Source organism: Eleutherodactylus coqui, chromosome 6, assembly GCF_035609145.1.
Source record: "Eleutherodactylus coqui strain aEleCoq1 chromosome 6, aEleCoq1.hap1, whole genome shotgun sequence".
In the NCBI taxonomy this organism is placed as follows: domain Eukaryota; kingdom Metazoa; phylum Chordata; class Amphibia; order Anura; family Eleutherodactylidae; genus Eleutherodactylus; species Eleutherodactylus coqui.
The window spans coordinates 149,058,876-149,078,946 of record NC_089842.1 but is presented as its reverse complement, the minus strand read 5'-3'; the positions used below and the strand labels follow the sequence as shown (position 1 = coordinate 149,078,946).

At 45.5% G+C, this 20,071-nt stretch overlaps 1 protein-coding gene across 1 annotated transcript; it reads left to right on the top strand.

Annotated features, from left to right (window-relative positions):
* Nucleotides 1-839: 839 nt before the first annotated feature.
* Nucleotides 840-2,358, top strand: DIO3 (iodothyronine deiodinase 3). Its single transcript, XM_066607953.1, has one exon. It carries the CDS (start codon nt 916-918, stop codon nt 1,720-1,722), a length of 807 nt encoding a protein of 268 aa, XP_066464050.1. The 5' UTR covers nt 840-915; the 3' UTR covers nt 1,723-2,358.
* Nucleotides 2,359-20,071: the final 17,713 nt, after the last annotated feature.

Here is a 20,071-nt window from a genome sequence, read left to right as displayed (position 1 = left end):
ACACAAGGTCAGGCACTAAAAGGGGCACGGGTTTGGTAATATTTAGCAAATATACAAGCAGAACATGAGATAATAAGTCGTTTGCAAGGTTTAATAGAAATTTACATTGTATAGTCATTATGTAACTGCAGGCTGGTGCACTGACCCTACTGCAACCCATCATTGTATTCTACCCTTGCACCCCCAAATCTTTTATAGTTCATTATGAGCTAGGGAATAACTTGTAAATTAGGATACATTTGCATGGCTTTGAGTTGAAATAAGCAAATTCAGGAACTTCAGTATGAGATAGAGTAGTACAAGCAGTACTGCATACTTCAATGCCATGTTCTGACTTGTAGTATCGCAGCAGTTGGTGCAGGGTGCCCAAGACTGATAGAGGGGAATAGTGCCCCCACTCGTACAATGCCCATGTAGGAAGGGTTAATGCAATTTAAGTGCAGTCCTAAATATATTGCACACAATCCCAGAGCGGTTTAACCCTTGAGCAAGCTGACAGGTGATGTGTTATAGATGCAAAGTGGATACATAGATTTGGCTTTTGCGCACAGAAAAAGTTATAGTGGGATCAATAATCGCGATAAGCCAGAGGCAGAGGTAGGTGCTGGGTGTAGGTTGAGACTAATTTGATGGAGGCAGGTCTTGTTAATGAGCGTAGTGCAGAATGCCCTGGTACCCTGCATGCCCCCCTGGTGGCATCCTCTGCGCCTGGCAATCGTCGCTTTGTAGGTCATTAGAGTGGAGGGTAGGTAATCCCCAGGCTCAAGTACAGAGAGGCGGTTCTGTCCGGAGGTGGAGTCATCTTTTTCATTTAAATCTGTGGCTATAAAATGGGGAAAAAGAGAAGAGGGATCTCAGAAGAGGCTGGGAGCCCCTTAGGTGGTGGTGCGCCTGGAGCATCGTCAGGGGGTCACCATGCTGCACAGCTCTGGAGCCCACCACACCTGCAAACTTCTCAAACAGGTGGCTGCCTGCTGTCTGCTGCTGCCTCGCTTCCTGCTCACAGCCCTCATGCTGTGGCTTCTGGATTTCCAGTGCATCAGAAGGAGGATCCTACTTAATGTGAAGGAGGAGAACCCTGAGAGAGATGACCCCCCTCTGTGCGTCTCTGACTCCAACCGCATGTGCACTCTGGAGTCCCTCAAGGCTGTGTGGCATGGCCAAAAACTAGACTACTTCAAGTCAGCCCACCTGGGCTGCTCTGCCCCCAACACTGAGGTGGTGATGGTAGAGGGGCAGAAGCTGTGCAGGATCATGGACTTCTCCCAAGGACAGAGACCTCTGATTGTGAATTTTGGCAGTTGCACCTGACCCCCCTTCATGGCTCGCCTGCAGGCGTATCAGAGGCTGGCAACCCAGCACATTGACATTGCAGATTTTTTGCTGGTGTACATAGAGGAAGCCCATCCTTCAGACGGCTGGGTAAGCACAGATGCCTCCTATCAGATCCCAAAGCATCAGAGCCTCCAGGACAGACTGAAAGCTGCTGGCTTGATGCTCCAAGGTGTGCCAGGCTGCAGGGTAGTGGTCGATACTATGTCCAATGCTTCCAATGCAGCCTATGGTGCCTACTTCGAGAGACTCTACATCATCCTGGATGGCAAGGTAGTCTACCAGGGGGGCAGAGGACCAGAGGGTTACAAGATCGCTGAACTGAGGAACTGGCTGGACCAATATCACCATCACATGCTGAACAAGAGCAACCTGGTCATACAGATTTAAAGTGGCATCACAAAGTGTTGTGTATTTTCCCAGTACTGTAAGGCTGCAGTCACACTGGATGCTGCAAAACTGCATCGACTCAATTGCATTAGTTTCCACCGCATCCAAAGCGCCCCGTGTGACTGCAGCCCAGGCAGCCCAGCAGTATTATCAACGTGGAGGACATGCGTTTAACCCATGAGTGTGTCATGCGCCGAGGACAGAGGGGTTAAACGAGACCACCCATGTGGAATTGGAAGCTGCAGAAATAAGCTATGATGATTGCTTTTTTTTATTGTGTGAATGTGTAGAGGGGGTTATGTTAAGCAACAATGTTGCAAGTCCTACCATGGAAGGCTTGCTGGAACTTCTAGTTCCCCGTGTGACAGTAAAATCCCCACCCAGTGTCAGAGTGTATGTGTGTGTGAAGTTGCTTTACTGTAAAAGGGCTGAAGCTGGTGGGTGTTTATAAATGAAGATCGGTTTTTAAATGGCTTCTCGACCAGAAAATCGAGTCTGATGTTAGTAAATACCGGCAGGCTCAGCAGTAGTGATACAGTAACAATATTGTCTTATTTATGTCACTTTTGTAACTTTTATATAAAGGATTTTTTACGATTAAAAATGAAATGATCTAAATAAAAAGTGCAAAAAGAATATCTGAAGCAAATAGATGGTTCGTGTGTAATACAACTTGTAGAGTCCTTCATCGACGTGTCCAGCAGGGGGCGCGCTAAGTGACAGCAGACACATGAGTCAATGGTTTCTGGATGTGGGGTCCGCAGCTCTGCCAAATAACAGTGGTGATTGGTTTGGTTACTACTGAAGTACACAAAACGGATTGAGGCTGGAGGAAGAATTACATCTGATTGTCATATAAAATGTGCTGCAGGTTGGTGATGTTCAGGCTGCACTCACACTTAGTTTTTTTTTGGTTTTAAAAATTATTTTTTTTTGCTGCGATTTTTGGATTGCATGTAGTCTTGATAATGCATGCAGTTTTTTTTTTTTAATTGCTGTGTTCTTAACCCACAGCAAAAAAGCCAAGTGTGAATGTAGCCTGAAGATAGCACAGCATGTTCACCAATGTCACAGTTGCTTATTATACCTCAAACTAAGGCCAGCTTCAAACTAGCTTAAGCGCAATTGCGCACACCTTAGCACAACTTTTTGTGCTATGAACTAGGCATTTTGCGCGCATATCAGTATATTTTAATGCACTTTCTTCCCGCAAACGCACCAATTGAAATGATTAGTTCCAGATGTGTTCTTTACTGAATGTTGTGCATTGACTTCTATGGGAACATTTAGTGTGGCTTGCTAACAAATTCACTGTTCACTAGCTGTAAGTTGTTAATGAGCGCACAATTTTAGGCAAACCACAAAGCCAACAACAGGTTGGCATCATACAGACACGTTTGCATATGAAGTTCGCATTTACATAGTTTGCACGCACATTTCAGTCGTAGAAAAAAAACGCAGTATGCTCTACTTTTCTGCGCAATTGCATACCAAAGGTCGCAATAGAAGTCAATGGGGGTGTGCAAATACATGCGCAATACACAAGGAGATACGCTGCCTAAATGTGCTGGAAAAAGAAAACATCTGGAACTCCTTAGATGAATTAGTTATTTCAATGGGTGCATCTTTGTAGGCAAAAGAACATGCCCTACGGGTGGAAAAAGAAAGGTAAAATACGCCAATATGCAAGCAAAAAAGCCTTGTTTAGTGCACAAAAAAGTTGCACTGAGGCGCACGCAAATGCACAAATGCTCGTGTGACGCCAGCCTTAAGGCTCTTTCACATGAGTGTCGTTTTGCCGCTGAGTAGGTGCGACAGAAAAAAAAAATTGCACCTTAAAGAACCAATGGTTTCCTTTGGGTTCTTTCAGATAAAAGATTTTTTTGACGCGCCAAAAAAAAAAATTTGCACGTCAAAAGTTGGCGCATTTCTTGACGCAGAGATTTCTTTCTCTCAAAAGATAGGACATGCCATATCTTTTGACGGCACAGCACTGTGGGGTCCCATAGACTCCTATGGGAGGCGTCCGGCAAAGGGAGGGGAAGCGGCATACTTGCTAATAGCAGCCGGCTTTTAGCACTCCTCATCATTGATGTGGAGTGCTAAACACCCAAAAATAGAACAGACTCCACTCGAAATTGAGCGGCTGTGTGAGAGGCTACATTGAAAACAATGGGAGCTCTGACAGCGTATTATGAAACCAATGATATTCAATGGTTTCCTTCTCATCTGCGATGTTTTCACTGATGTGATGTTTAGAGAACAAAAAATCACGGCATGCTCTATCTTTCTGCGATGCGTGATTTTTTTTTTTTTTTTTTTTATCTCCCATGTTTCCTTATGGAGCCTCCTTTTTATCGCAACGCAACAAACTTGCATTGCGATGCAACTTTTGCGATTTAAAAATCGCACGATTGTGTCGCGGGATAATTTGCGAGATTATTCTACAAAAACCCATTGCTGATGCCCAAAAATTGCAGGAACAAAGACGCGATTTTCCTGCAGCAAAATCGCTATCGTCCGCGCGAAGCAGGCCTATGGGTGCCATTACACAAAAAAAATACAATAAGTAAAAGCATGTCCGCTATTCGCACAAAATTAGAACATGTTAATGTGTGCTGTCCTGCAGATCAGACAGCAGATGGGATGTCTGTATACATGTAGCCTAAAAGGTACGCGTGCGATAGCAGACTAAGGGCTCTTTCGCACGGGCGTATGTTTCATTAATATTTTTTGAACCAACACCATGAGCAGAATTTACAGAGAAAAAGTATAAAAGATTTGCATTTCTTCCGTATTTTGGACCCATTTCTGGTTTTGGCTTACAAAATACTGATGAAAAATACGCCCATGAATAAGCCCTAAGGGTGACTACCCAGTAGCGTTTTTTTTTCGCTGCGAATTCGCTGCATTTTTTTTCCAACTGTCAATGGGACTTTCTAATGTTAAAAATGCAACGCGACGCAACCTGCATTTTTGGTACGTTGCGTTTTTAACATTAAAAAGTCCCATTAACAATTCGGGAAAAAAAAATCGCAGCTGAAAAAAAACGCTAGTGGGTAGTCACCCTTAGGGCTTATTCAGACGACCCTATATTGGCCAGGTATTCACGCCCAGCCAATATACGGCGTCTCTCTCTGCAGGGGGAGGAGGCTGGAAGAGCCCGGAGCAGTGCTCTGAGCTCCCGCCCCCTCTCTGCCTCCTCTCCACCCCCTCCCAGTATTTGCAATGAGAGGAGGCGGGACAGGGGTGGGGTTAAGTTCTGGGAATTAGCTCCGCCTCCTCCTCTCATTGCAAATAGTGCAGAGGGGCGGAGAGGGGGTGGAGAGTTGGCAGAGAGATGGCGGGAGCTCAGAGCATTGCTCCTGGCTCTTCAAGCCTCCTCCCCCTGCAGAGAGGGATGCCGTATATCGGCCGGCGTGAATACGCGGTCGATATATGGTCGTCTGAATAAGCCCTTAGGCTGGATTCACACGGGGCAAAAAACCCACGGAATGTCTAGAGCAGGACTACACAAAGATTCTGCAGCTGAAGTCCCGCAAGTTTTGAAAGCAGCTTGTTCCGCTGTGGCTTGTTCCCATAGGGAGAAGAGAGCCTGCAGCGGAAACCGCGATAAAATTGACCTGCCGCGACTTTGAACTCCACGTGTTTTAACGCAGCAAGGCCACTACGGACTGTCCGCAGCGTGTGTATGAGATTTTTGCAAATCTCGTCCACTTTGCTACTTAATCTCGAGTTTAAGATTGACAGCGGAATTTCCATGCAGAAAGCCTGCACGGAAATTCCACGCCAATTCCGCCCCATGTGAACCCAGCTTTAGGGCTTTTTCACACAAGCGTGTTTTCACATACAAAATCTGTGCACGCTTAACACATAATAGAACCCATTGATTTCATTGTGTCTATTCTCATAAGTGCGTTTTGCACGCGCAAAAAGTAGGAACTGCTCGACCTTTCTGCATTTTGTGCAGCAAACATTCCATAGAAGTCTACAGGAGGTACGCAAATACGAAAGGGGAAGGGTGTGCCACTGGCTTTTAGTAGGCTTTAATAGCCATTCAACTCACCAGAAAGGATGTGTCATGTACAGTACGTGTGAACTGGCCCTGCATGCGCAAAAATTATGGGATTGTGCTCCAACACACATGCAAAACCCTGATTAAAGCCCTCTCCAAACCAATCTTTGGGTGTTCTATCGGAATGCCTCGCTCATCGTTTTCCATGGGACTTTAAAAGACATGCCGTGGGGTGCACATGCGAGTGCAATGCTCCGCATCGCCATGAAAAAACGAACGTTGGCAGGCGCGATAACGGACCAAGTTTCTCAGCCCAATATTGTACTCACCCATGTGAACTTAGCCTTAAAGTGCTTTCACGTGCGTTTTTTCTGGAATCCGCACCTAAATACACAGCTTCATCTGCTGCTACAGATCTCCGCCATGTAAACCATGTGTATACATTTAAATTTTGGTGCAGAATTCTCTATGCCTTTAGGCCACTCTCACACACAGCGTCCATAAAACGTTGTGTTTTACCGCGATTTTGATTGGAGTTTTTGAACACAGGTTACAGCGTTCGACAGCACTTTTTAACGCACCCCATCATTGTGGTGGGTGATGGGGTTTGATAAAAAAAAATTCACAAAGACGCACAAAAATAAAGCAGGCAGTGCTCAAAAATTCTCTCACACAGCCCGCTTTTTACTGCGATTAGCGTGGCATTTCAAATGCTGCGCTAACTGCGGTACAACGCTCTTATTGATTTCAATGGGGCTTCACAGACCAGGCTCAAACGCAGCGTTTCTGACGCCACAATTTACGAGCCCTGTCTGCTCTATTTTTGTGCGGTTTTTAGCGCTTGTTAACACACCCCGTCATAATGATGGGGTGCGTTAAACACTGTAGCATGCATTCGAAAACGCTGCGCATTTCAAACGAGGCATTTTGTGAACGCATGTATGAGCGAGGCCTAAGTGCTGATTGCAGAAATATTCCACTCATGCTACTACATTAGTGTTTCTTCCCTGCAAAACGTAGTTGGAGCTACACTGATTGCAGCTGGTACCTGGACTTCTCAGTTCAATGATTATGGCGAGTCCAGGTGCTGGCTGCAATCAGCGTTTCTTTGCCTGCGTTTTACATGGGAGAAATGCCTTGTAATAGCAGGTTTGTTGATGCAACATGCCAGATTGTTAAGGAAACCAATAGAGAAAACCACTGTATGAACTCAGGGGCACATGTGAGTACTGTATGGCCCCATACACTTCTGTAGGCACTGTATTACAGCACGCATGTAAGACTGGCCTTGTACCCATGTGTAATGCATTGTCATATGGACACATGAATTGGTATTTGTAAGGGCGCATTCAGACGACTGTATATCGGCTGGGTATTCATGGCGGCCGATATACAGCGTCCCTCTCTGGGGGGGGGGGAGGCTGAAAGAGCCGGAAGGAGTGCACTGAGCTCTTGCCTCCTCTCCACCCCCTCTCTGCCCCTCGGCACTATTTGCAATGGGAAGGGGCGGAATGGTTTCCCGGTGTAGCTCCTCCCCCCATCCCCCATCCCGCCCCCTCCCATTGCAAATGGTGCCGAGGGGCGGGAGCTCAGTGCACTGCTCCCGGCTCTTCCAGCCTCCTACCCCCGCAGAGAGGGACGCCGTATATCGACCGGCGTGAATACCCGGCCTATATACGGTCGTCTGAATGCGCCCTAAGACTGCCTTCAGATCGGCGTTGGAACCTCCATTCGGAAGTTCCGTCGCAGATCCGGTATAAAATACAGAAAGAAATAGCACTGCATGCGTCGCTTTTTCTTCTGGTAAAATGCCTGACAGCTGAGCGGAAACCAAACGCACCCCATAATAGTCAATGGGGTCCATTCGGCGTTGTACCGTTTCGTCATAAGATGGACCTATTCATCTCCTTTCCTTCTTCCCGAATGAAGCAAGAGAATGAAACCCCACACTGGTCTGAAAGCAGCTTAAAGGGGTTGTCCCGCGCCGAAACGGGTTTTTTTTTTTTTCAACCCCCCCCCCGTTCGGCGCGAGACAACCCCGATGCAGGGAGGTAAAGAAAGCTCACCGGAGCGCTTACCTGAATCCCCGCGCTCCGGTGACTTCTCTACTCACCGCTGAAGATGGCCTCTTCCTCCGTGGACCGCAGCTCTTCTGTGCGGTCCACTGCCGATTCCAGCCTCCTGATTGGCTGGAATCGGCACGTGACGGGGCGGAGCTACACGGAGCTACACGGAGCCCCATAGAAGACTGCAGAAGACCCGGACTGCGCAAGCGCGGCTAATTTGGCCATCGGAGGGCGAAAATTAGTCGGCACCATGGAGACGAGGACGCCAGCAACGGAACAGGTAAGTATAAAACTTTTTATAACTTCTGCATGGCTCATAATTAATGCACAATGTACATTACAAAGTGCATTATTATGGCCATGCAGAAGTGTACAGACCCACTTGCTGCCTCGGGACAACCCCTTTAATTTCATCTGACCTGGACACAAAAAATAAGCAAGAATCTTGGATTCCTTGTGATCACAGATCACCTGCAGTATTCTTTTTCTCCATAGGCGTTATATTGAATCTGAATTAAAGGGGTTACCACTAGAGATGAGTGAGCACTCAAATGCTCGGGTCCGCGTTATTCGAGTCGAGCTTTTCGTAAAATTCGAGAGCTCTACTCGAGTAACGAACTCCATTAACTACAATGGGAGACTCGAGCATTTTTGTATGTGGGACGCCGGGTGCCGAGCTTTTTTTTTCTCTCTTTCTACTTACAAGTAGACAACTCCTTTAAATATTCAATTACAAAGATGAGATATTACTACACAATAACGTTTTTTTACCTTCTGATAGTTGACTGCAGAAAAACACATACATAATTGCCATTTTTCTGAAATTGCAAGATATGAATCTACACTATCATATACAAAATTTGTAGTGCAACCTCATTTGAGGTCATATAGCTTCTAGAGATGAGCGAACCTACTCGGACACGCCCCTTTTTCGCCCGAGTACCGCAATTTTCGAGTACTTCCGTACTCAGGCGAAAAGATTCGGGGGGCGCCGTGGGTAAGTGGGGGGTTGCAGCGGGGAGTGGGGGGGGAGAGGGAGAGAGGGCTCCCCCCTGTTCCCCGCTGCTACCCCCCACGCTGCCACGCCTCCCCCCGCCCCCCCCCTGAATCTTTTCACCCGAGTACTGAAGCACTCGAAAATCGCAGTGCTCGATCGAGTAATTACTCGAAACGAGTAGGTTCGCTCATCTCTAATAGCTTCACATTCTGAAACTGCTTACATAGCAATTCCTCAGTCAGCGTAGACAGAATAATAAAGACACTGACAAATTGCTATTTAAGCGATTCTATAAGATATTTTGCAATAGAGCTCCAAGTCACGAGTACATCTATAAGGCAACAAGTCCACGGTGCTTCTTGGTAAATCACAGTGCAATACTGCGGCTATTGCTTTCCTATTGACTTGCATGAATTCAGGTGTTACATGTGACTGGGATATGGCATTTGCAATGAAAATCCTAAATTTTGTTTTTCAATTTGTGCAGATCAGGTGAAATTTCACTCCGATGTGGCCCTATTAAAATCATTCTCCATCGTTTTCTGCAATTAAGGGCAGAGCCTTTTCCCACGATATTGCATTTGATTTTACTACAACTTTATGGGTGGTTTCAGACAGGTTTAAAAAAAATTGTGGCAGCTTTTTTCATGCAATTTTTGAGTCAAAGCCAGAAGTGTATGCAAATATATGGGAAATGTAGAAGAGGAACTTTTACTTCTTCCTGCTGGATACCCTTCTGGTCTGGAGAGAATGCCACAACATCTGTGGTTCTATTCAGATAAAAACCCCGTATGAAACCACCATATGGGAAGAAAAGTTGCATTCCACTATTAGATATTTTGCCAAGTTTTCGTCCCATAGGGAACTATTGAGTTATTTGTGCCACAAATTGCCACTGGAGCTGTAGTCAAACAGTATGATTAGTGGATTACTATTCCAGATGTCACCTGGAAACCATCCATTAGGGCTCTTTCACATGTGCATTGTTTTAGCGCAGAAAAGGTGCGTCAAAAAAAGTTGCGGCTATTAGAACCAATGGTTTCCTATAAAAACGTTCAGATGAAGGAATTTTAGACGCAAAAAAAACTAGCACCTTAAGAAGATAGGACATGTGTGACTGCAATGCATGCATTTAAGGGCTTATTCGCACGAGCGTATATAGGCGGTTTTCACGGCCGGCCGATATACGCTATCATCTGAGCTGTCTTCCCCCTTCCCTTCCCTTTACCAGCTCTCTGCCTCTCTCCTCCCCTCTGGCTGTTTGCAATGGGAGGGCGCAGGACAGGGGTGGAGCTAAGCTACAATGCACGCATCTAAGGACTTATTTACACGAGCGTATATGAGCCGCCATTTTCACAGCCAGCTGATATACGCTACCATCTGAGCTGTATTCCCTCCCCCTCACCAGCTCTCTGCCTCTCTCCTCCCCTCCGGCTGTTTGCAATGGGAGGGGGCCTCCTATCATAGGCTCCCATAGAAGTCTATGGCAGCGGCCGTACTCCGTCCGGAAAAGATAGTTCCAGGGCTATCTTTCCTGCCCGGTGCTATATTGGCTAGCCGGGCGCTTTTATGCCGCAGGAATACGCCCGTGTGATCTGATGCATTGGAATCCAATGCATCAGATGGTAGCGTATATCGGCGGCCGATACACGCTCGTGTGAATAAGCCCTAAGGCTGTATTCACACAACCGATATTCTCGTGCTAGTTCTGTCCGTTTCTGAGATCTTGTACAAAAAATTGACCTATTCATTGGAATGCGTTTACTCACGACTCGGACTAGTGTTCCAAGTTTGAAAAATCACTGCATGTCCTATTTTTGTGTGAGTCTCGCATGAGAACATAACATATAATATGCGGTCTCCTATACATTGCACAGAACACGGACATAGGGTGCAACTCGCTCTCGGCTGTGTGCATACGGCCTTATGCAGCACATACTGAAATGTGCAATGACCACAGACAGGCACCAACTCTACACCAGAACATCTTCCAATAGAATTCTTAGGGACCTTCCACACGGGCCAGAATATTTCCACAACATGCAGCATAATTTCTAGGCACGAAATCCCAACCAAAACCCGTATGCGTAGGACCGGGCTCACATGACTGGATGTGACTTGTGGATTCTGCGATTGCCGTTTGAGCATATAATATATGGGCAATCAAATGCATTGACTTACGCAGTTTATCTGACACTAGTATGTAGGAATTGTGTATTCCGCAAGTGGAAGACAAATCGCAGCATGCTCTATTTTATGGCGGGTTCTGTGCTTATGAGCCCCATTGATCTTCAAAACGCAGTGCATCCACAATTAACATTGCGTATGGACGTGGATTCATACCATACGCACGTTACTAGAAGACCAAATGGAATAAAGAAAGCAAGAATTTGTGAGCAGACAATGCAGAGCAGAGTCTGGGAGCAGCACACCATCCAGGCTGCTGTCTGCAACCTCCGCTTGTTCTTCTGGGCTCTTCTTCCACAAGAATAAGGTCAGCTTCACACGGGCGATAAAATCACACATGTGTAGGTTTTGAGACGCACAACTATGAACCTCAATCATTTGAATGAGTTCATACACATGAGCGATGTTTTCCCGCATAGTGCCGCGATGAGATGCTATGCGGGAGACAAATTGAAAGCAATGGGAGAACTCTGATCCTCTGCCCCAAGTGAGGCGAGACTACTTTTACATGAAAAAACCTGGCATCTCTCGGTATTTCACACGGTGGGGAGCGCCATATGGGGCAGGAATCCTGGCCCCCTTATCGTGCTTGCCTGAGTAAAGCTAGCCTGAAGCTGCCTTCACACGAGCGTATCCAATGCACTTATTCACATGGCCCAGTGTATATACGCTTGTATGAAGGCAGCCAAGGCCTCACACAGGCGTTTTTGTACAGCGTTTAGCGCTGCCTTGTCAGTGCTGCACTAAACGTGTACAAGGCTCCCATTCATTTCAATGGGGCTGTTCACACAAGCGCTGCATGTTCTATCTTTGGCCATTTTCAGCCCTGCGTCGCCTACTGAAATGAATTGGCAGCTGCTGAAAATGTGCAAAACTTCGTAACACGTTTTTGACAGCGCTAAATACAAGTGCTAGCTACACTAATACTCACCTAGCATGCGCCATCTGGGTCCCTGCCGCTGCTCTCCGGAGCTCCGGGCAGGTTTCCAGGCACTTGTCATCGCCGACAAAGCATATTTTGTGGTAATGGGGTTTGAAGACCCCGCCTCCAGCAAGAAATTGCTCTGATTGGTTCATCAAGTGCTGGCTCAGACAATCAGAGCCAGCACTCGATGAACCAATGACAGCCATTCAATACAGTACAAATATCCTGGCAGAAGAGAGGTCTGCGCGGATGCCACTGCCTGCACACACAAGTATGCAGAGTCCTCAGCCGCAGGCAGGGTGTGATTCCATTGTGGGCTCCCACCCACAGAATCTGACCCTTCTGTGGACATGAAGCCTAAATGTGGCTTTTAATGTGGAAGCAAGCCATTTTCAGTTGTGCGTCAATTTCAATTGAAAGGGTGAAATCCACATCAAAAACAGCTGCAATATCCACGCCTATCGCACAGACCTTTACATTTTGGTTTTGGTGCGGAATGTCCATTGCGGACATTATGCTACATGGGAAAGCACCCTTGAAGAGGACATGTCACGTCCTTTAAAAAGTGGAGTGACCTGCATAACTTTACAGCCTTGTCCGCGCCAATTCCCCCACGGTTTTCATATTTGCAGTAGCCCTGCTTATTCACCTGCAATGGCTCCCGTTACCTTCGGAGCTAGATACTAGTCAGTTGTCAAGCAGCCATTCTCCACCGCCCAGTGTCAATGGCTGTCGTGACGTTTGACTGGGCAGTGTAGAGCACACACGGGACAAATGACTCTTAGCAAAACTAACAGATAGTTTTGCAGGAGGGGATGGAACGTGTAATACGTGGTCTACATACGCCCATGTGAGTGAGCCCTTAAATAGGCAGCATGTAATACCCAGCAGTGGCAGCTATCAGGTCCTATGATACAGAAGAGGTTGTCCAGATAGTAGATCCCCAAAGAAACAGCTATATAGAATTTAATTGGCAGACGTTCAGCTGTATTAGTTTTTTTGCCCTTTTTTTTTTTTTTAAATAGTTAAAAACAGGAAAGAAAAAGAAATTGTAAATTGTCGCAATTCAAACAGATTTTACAGTACAAATTGGGAAACAAATATTGCATCACTCATGCTGCTCGTAAAGCACACGTCAGCACAGGTGAAAATCACCTTGGAAATGTACAACCTGGCGGTTTTTATCTGCGTACTTTTCCTTTGCTTATGTCAGTTATTGTGGAGGAACCGGATTCCGTCTGACATCCCTGTCGCCTCAGGCACACAGGAACTTCCAAATGAGGTGAACTCTGGACCTCACATGACAATGTGGAGCTCTCACTGTCATGTTTTATCTCTGACTGACTGAAGTCACCTGGGGAACTACAAGTTTTAGCACGGTGGATGAAGGTGGTCTGCATGAAGAGTTCTTGTGTATGCACAGCCTCCGCCATTTGTAAATTACATATATACCTTAAAAGGGCCAAAGACGCTGTGCACCCAGTGATCGGGGCACACCTTTACACTCCCAATCTTTAGGGGATGTCCACACAGGGCCGATTTGCCATGCGGACCTACCACACAGAAAATCTGCAGCATTTACAGTAGCAGCAAAGTGGACGAGATTGCCACACGCTGCAGAAATAATCTGCTGTGGAAATAGACATGTGGTGCCAAATTTTAATTTGCAGCATGTCAAATATAGAACTGGTGTTGCAATCAAGTTTGTGGAAATGTGCACATATGATGTAAATGTGTAATGATTGGTCCGTTATTCTTTTTAAGGGGAAGAACTATGTCAGTCTGCTCACCGTGAGCAAGAAAGCAGTGGCTTTCGAAACGCGTCTGTCCGTTGGCATGGTGTCACCCGATACCCATCAGTTATGATTTTATGGATTTTTTGTAATAAAAGACGTACAAAAGAAGTATTTTAAATGAGCCGGCTTTGCTCCTTTGTCATTGAAATCAATAGGTTCTATCCACTGCCTATTGCCCCAGCAAATTGGGCCGTGAAACTGGGCCTGATATCATGCACGTGCGATGTCCCCACGGATGGGAGGAGTTTGTGTCAAAAACACCTTCAGTAGAGTTGCGATGCCCTGGTGTGGCTTTCAGGTGCGCCAGAGGATTGACAAGTGTTTCCCATTGCTTTCAATGGGAAACTTCGCATCGCACTCACATGCACCTCGTTTCCTGTCCCATTGAAAACAATGGGAGATGCGTTATAAGGGAACACCCAAAGATAGGACATGCCATGATTTTTTCCTGATATGCGGGATGGGGAGGGGAATGCTGATGTATATGACAGAACTTTCTCAGTACTTACAGTACAAGCCATATGGAGATTTCGCTTGGAGAGGAAAATTTCTCCCCTGAATCAGTACACTGAAGTCTAAATCCACCTATTTATGCTAGTTTTCTTACATTTGGAATACAAGGGTTTAAACCCATAGTAGATTCATAGCAATTAGAGATGAGCGAGTATACTCGCTAAGGCACATTACTTGAGCAAGTAGTGCCTTAGCCGAGTATCTCCCCGCTCGTCTCTAAAGATTCGGGGGCCGGCGGGGGGCGGGGAGCGGCGGGGGGGAACGGAGGGGAGATCTCTCTCTCCCCCTTGCTCCCCGCCGCAACTCACCTGTCACCGGCGCCGGCCCCCGAATCTTTAGAGACGAGCGGGGAGATACTCGGCTAAGGCACTACTCGCTCGAGTAATGTGCCTTAGTGAGTATACTCGCTCATCTCTAGTAGCAATATACTTGGTAAAATAGACTCCATTTACGTGCAGATTTGGCCATTGTGGATTTGCGATGCATTTACTGCGAGTTTTCTGCTGCAGAAAGATTGCAGCAGATCCACACTGTGTGAAGACCAGAAAAAAAACTGCTTTGCGAATGGGGTGTTGGCACCACAAAGACCCTATCTGCAGTACCTTTCATATTTCTCTATTAACCTGCAGCAACGAAAGTCTAGAAGAATGTCACTAGCATCACCCTTTTTTTAGTAAATGCTTTGTGTGAAAGCACCCTCAGTGACGCATTCACAGGTGTGTCCCCATTAGTGCCCCAACCCAGGCTGTGCTCCATTATGCATCCCGACACCATATGTGTCCCTCAAAGGGGTTATCTGAGCCTTTTTTGATCCTTTTTACTGATGATCGGTGGCGGGGGGGAGGGGAGGGGGGCTTCTCAGATCCCCACCAATCAGCTGCCACTATGGACACATCATGCTGAACATATTGCAATGGCCTGAGTTGGTATTGCAGGTGCAGCTCCTATTGAATTCACTACGGTCAGCACAATGTACGTCTTGTGCTTTCGATAGTGACAGCAGTACCGGTGACTAGCTGATTGGCTGGGATCCAAGTATGAAATTCTGGATACAAATTCAATAGGTCCACATTCAGTCAGTAAATAAAACGGACAGAAAATACAACTGCGTGAATGGGCCCCAAGAATCAGCCACAGATGTACCACTTAAAGATATGGAACGGCTGGGCATGAGTTAAAACAAAATAAAAAAAATAAAAAAAACATCATAAGCGCTGATGCCAGGAGTTTGGAAGTTGAAGCTGTAGCCTCTGATTGGCTGAAGTGGTCATCTGATTCCCGCTGGACAGAGCAGATTAGCGCTCTCCGGCGCACTGAAGGAAGGCATGTGTTGTTATTTATTTATTTTTTTAAACTCATGCCTAGCCGTTATATATTTTTAAGTTGAATCTACACAATCCCTTTAACTTACCACAAAAGCGTAAGAGTCCCAATCATAGGCTTACCTAAGGCTCGAACATCCGGATGTCCCCACGCTATGTGATAGGGTACATTAACACACAGCAGTAATGCTGCAGCAGTAAATACACACTGTTTTTGCTATAGTTTTACCATAATTGCAGTTTTATAAAATCATTATTGTAATGGTGGTGGTGTGGTAATGGTGCAGCTTCCTGCCCACGTATGTATGTACACTGGACAGCGGGGAATCAGCCGCCTCACGTTAATTAGCTTCTTTTCTTTGACTTTTTTAATAATTTCAGCTACTCTTTGGCAGAATTCATAAAAAAAAATGTATGACTCATAGCAGAGAGTCCTAGAGGTAAATGTGATGGGCTACAATGTTACATTCACATCACAGAGAAGTCTACTAGCTGCATATAGAGCTCACAGCACTGTACAAGGTAACTCCACCCAATGTGGATGCTTGGGCTGTAGGGTGTACAGGTGAATCAAGGACACACAGCAAACTATTAGGGCTCATTCACATAACTATATGCGTAAAACGCTGCGTGGGTTACGCAGCGTTTTACCAGTTTTTTGTGAGCCAGACGACTATGTCCGCATTTGGCAGTGAGTGCACTGTGCATGACCGTGTATCTAATGCATGTGGTCATGCGCAGTATGACTTTTGTCTTTTTTTTTTAAATCCCTGCTCTGCCTCATAGTAGAGTTGCATATGTATCCTCAACCATACGCAATATATAATGTATTACATATGAACAGCGTTGCATATGCTACCCATAGAAAAAGAATATAGGGCATGTTGCAATCTTTTTCATGCACATATCTACACACAGTGTTTACACGCTAATGTGAACAAATCAATGAAAGTCCATGTACTTTCATTGACTCCATTCACCGTATATCATGCGGCTCTGCATCACAGGCGTAATATGTGCTGAAATTACGGTCGTGTGGATGAGCCCTTAAGGATTGAATGTCTGTATCTATGTTCATCGTATTTGATAGTGTCTACTGACTTTAAATGGGTTTTCTGGTTGTAAAATATTGATGGCCTATCCTCAGGATAGGTTATCAGTAGTAGATTGCCTGAGGTCCATTGCCCAGGACCCCTGCCGATCAGCTGTCTACACTGATCTACTGACCTTAATTCAGCAGGAAGCAGATAACTTAGTTCTCACTGTAGTGGCCAATTTTGGTATTCTATGCCAATTTCCCATTGAAAGGAATGGGAACTTTGCCTGCAATACCAAGCCTGACCACTGTGGTAAGAATGGAGCTGTTTGCTTCCTGCAAAAATCAACCTAGTGCACAATCACAGTGGCATGGAAAACAGCTGATCTGTGGATGTCCCAGACAACTGAGCCCAACCAATCTACTAATGGTGACTTATCCTGGGGATAGAAATTTCCTATATAAAAACCAGGGCTATAGATACGCACAACAAAGTTATAGGTTCAACGCATTTCTATTTTCTATTTATAAATAAAATAAAAGAGCAACAGCAACATCAGCCCAGGTGGCTTTAGCTGCCAGTCTACCATCTGGGCTGATGTTGCTGTTGCTCTTTTATTTAATTTGTTATGGGTAGCTGGAAAGGATTGGTCTCTGAGCTCTCGCATGAAGCATTGGATCTTAGGGTATCATGAAGCTCTGATTTATCTAGGGAGCATTCATTAAGATCATATACTACTTTCCTTTCTGGTGTTCATTTGAAGCGCCCGCCACTTGATATCTAGATGCCAATCAATTCTACTTCAGACTAGTTACTATATCAAATTGACCTACATGGTTCCTGACGAATTGTGATGTCTAATAGAAACGAGTTGAACCTATAACTTTATTTCATTGGGATTGAACCTATAATCCTGTTCTATTGGGATTTTTTTTATCCCCTTTTGATATAATTTGTCACATGATTATATCTGAAGTTGTTCCATACTTTGACATTCTGTGAATCCTTTCAACTAGTAAATCGAACAAACAAACAGTAGCAATTGGGCCTAATGGCCCAATAGGTATATATGTGTATGTTGAATTATCTAGTTCCATCCCTTAAAGGGGTTCTGTCACTAGAAAAAAAAAATCAATACTTACCTATTCCTCCCCAGGCAGTCTTCTTATCGCATCCTCTCCTTGTTGAACTTCGCCTCTCTTCTTCAGTCCCCGGGTCACCTCACCTCCAGCCGTCCGGATCCTTTACTTCCTACGATTTTATGTACATTCTCGGCAGTTTCCTTCTCGCAGGTCACTGTACCCAGTTACTAGTGACGTGCGTTCACTGCCTAGCAGGGAATGCTGAATCCTATGTCAGGCTATTGCCGTGATTGCGCATGTGCGTTGTCTTGCGGTAATAGTATATGAACACTCTCGGCGAGACAGTGAACATGAGAAGTCTCGGCCATAGTCCGGCATAGGATTTGGCATTCCTTGCTAGGCAGCGAACACTATGTCACTAGTGACGTAACGTACACTATCCTGCAGGAAAGAGAATGCCGGCAATGTATGCTTCATAACAGGAAGAAGAGGTTCGTCCGGCTGGAGGTGAGGTGACCAGGGGGAGTGCAGGAGTCAGGAGAAAATAGGTGAGGAGAAGATACGGAAAGAAGACTGATGTGGGACGGAGTATTGATTTTTTTTTCCAAATGACAGAACCCTTTAAAGCTTAGGACAGATGCAATCTGTGTCCTAGTTTTTGGGGGTCTGTAGTGGACCAAAATTGTCTGATATACAACGCTTGTTGCTTTGATCCCCTCTCTTATTGACCTTGAGAGGGTTCACAGTTTCAACTGAGGTGACCCCACTATAGGGACCCCTTATTTCTTGTGTGTTAATTTATAGCCCTGGTTTTTATGTAGATTAATAAAAGTTATATTTTAGGGTTCTGTTTCTGTGAAGGGCTTTCTCTACAAGTACTAGACCCCTCTGCCCCAGTGATTATCCTGGGGATAGGCTATCAAAAGTTTACAACCGGAAAACCCGTTTAAGCCTACAGTTTCTTACACTTTAATTAGTCATGTGTGATACTGTCTGCTGAGCTAGTCTATCTAAGCCTGTCATCACACAGCTCTACATTCCACATACTGTATTTTAGTGTAAAGTTTATAACTTTTCCACCTACACGTTTTACATATTTTTATTGTGCGTAAAACCTGTTTCTGAGAACTGTATAGAGGAATTCAGAGGGAGGAGTGTGAATTATCCCTATAAGACTTATCGCCACTGGCGTCACAGTTACATTGATGCCTGCATTTAGAGCTGACACATGTTGCCTGATGACCAATAACCTAAGAATTTGCCTGTAAACGTTAATAATCGCGGCAAATCTCCAGATCCTATGCCTCCTAGATAACATGTATATAATATTTATGTTTATTCCCTGGCCATAAATTCCAATCCTCCCCTACATTCTCTATCACTAATGCTTAGAATACTTCACCAAACATATACATCTACTACATAGCATTAGTTTTCTGGCTTCTATCTTACCCTAAGGTAAGGTGACCAGACGTCCCACTTTAGGCGGGCCAGTCCCGCTTTGGGACCCTGTATGCCGCTTTCTGCTCGAACCCCGCGGAACAGCCATTTGTCCTAATATTTGGATGTCTGTTCCGCTTTCGGGACGTCTGGTCACCATTAAAGTGATTACCGGCTAGGGTGAGGCAGCTCCTTGGCCAGTAATCACTCTGCAGCACCGTGGCCGGATACACACACTGACGGCAGTTTGTGTATCCCGGAGATTCCTTGCCTCACCTCTCCTCTTTGGTTCCACAAGAGAGGAGAGGAGAAGGGATGAGGTGCTGCTGCAGGCGCACACACCCCCACCAGCAGCAGCGGCACTGTGAAGACCAGGAGTAGGGTAAGTATATGGGTCTTAGGGGAGATCTAATACTACTGGACCACTGCGGGAATCACTATTATTGCTGGGGCTGATATAAGGGAGCGCTACTACTAATGGGGCTACTGTGAGGTGCAAGGGGAGGTGTAGGAACAAGCTGCTTGAAGTCCAACATAACCATGCTCCAGCCCTTGTCATCCTGTGATACTCCTTGGGATGAGTATAGTCAGCATGAGCAAAAAACACATTCTCATAGATCCTTCCTTTGCTTATATGAAGTACATACAGGCATGTGACATACATTTGTCTGTTATGTACAGGATGACAAAAGATGCTTGAAGACTCAATAATGCAAGTTCAAATCTGTGTCATGTTATTAGCTCATCCACTGAGAAATACAACATAAAGGAAATTTAAATATGGCTGTCCACAACCATATAACATTGCCTAATATCACACTTAAATTGGCTGTGCTAAAGCTTCTAGACTTTACTCCCAACCACAGACGTACAAATATGCTACATTATGATGGCCCTGATGACCTCCAGTGAAAACTGTGATTAGGAATAGTAAATCTCAACCCTTACCTGGCTAAGTCTACAAGTGTC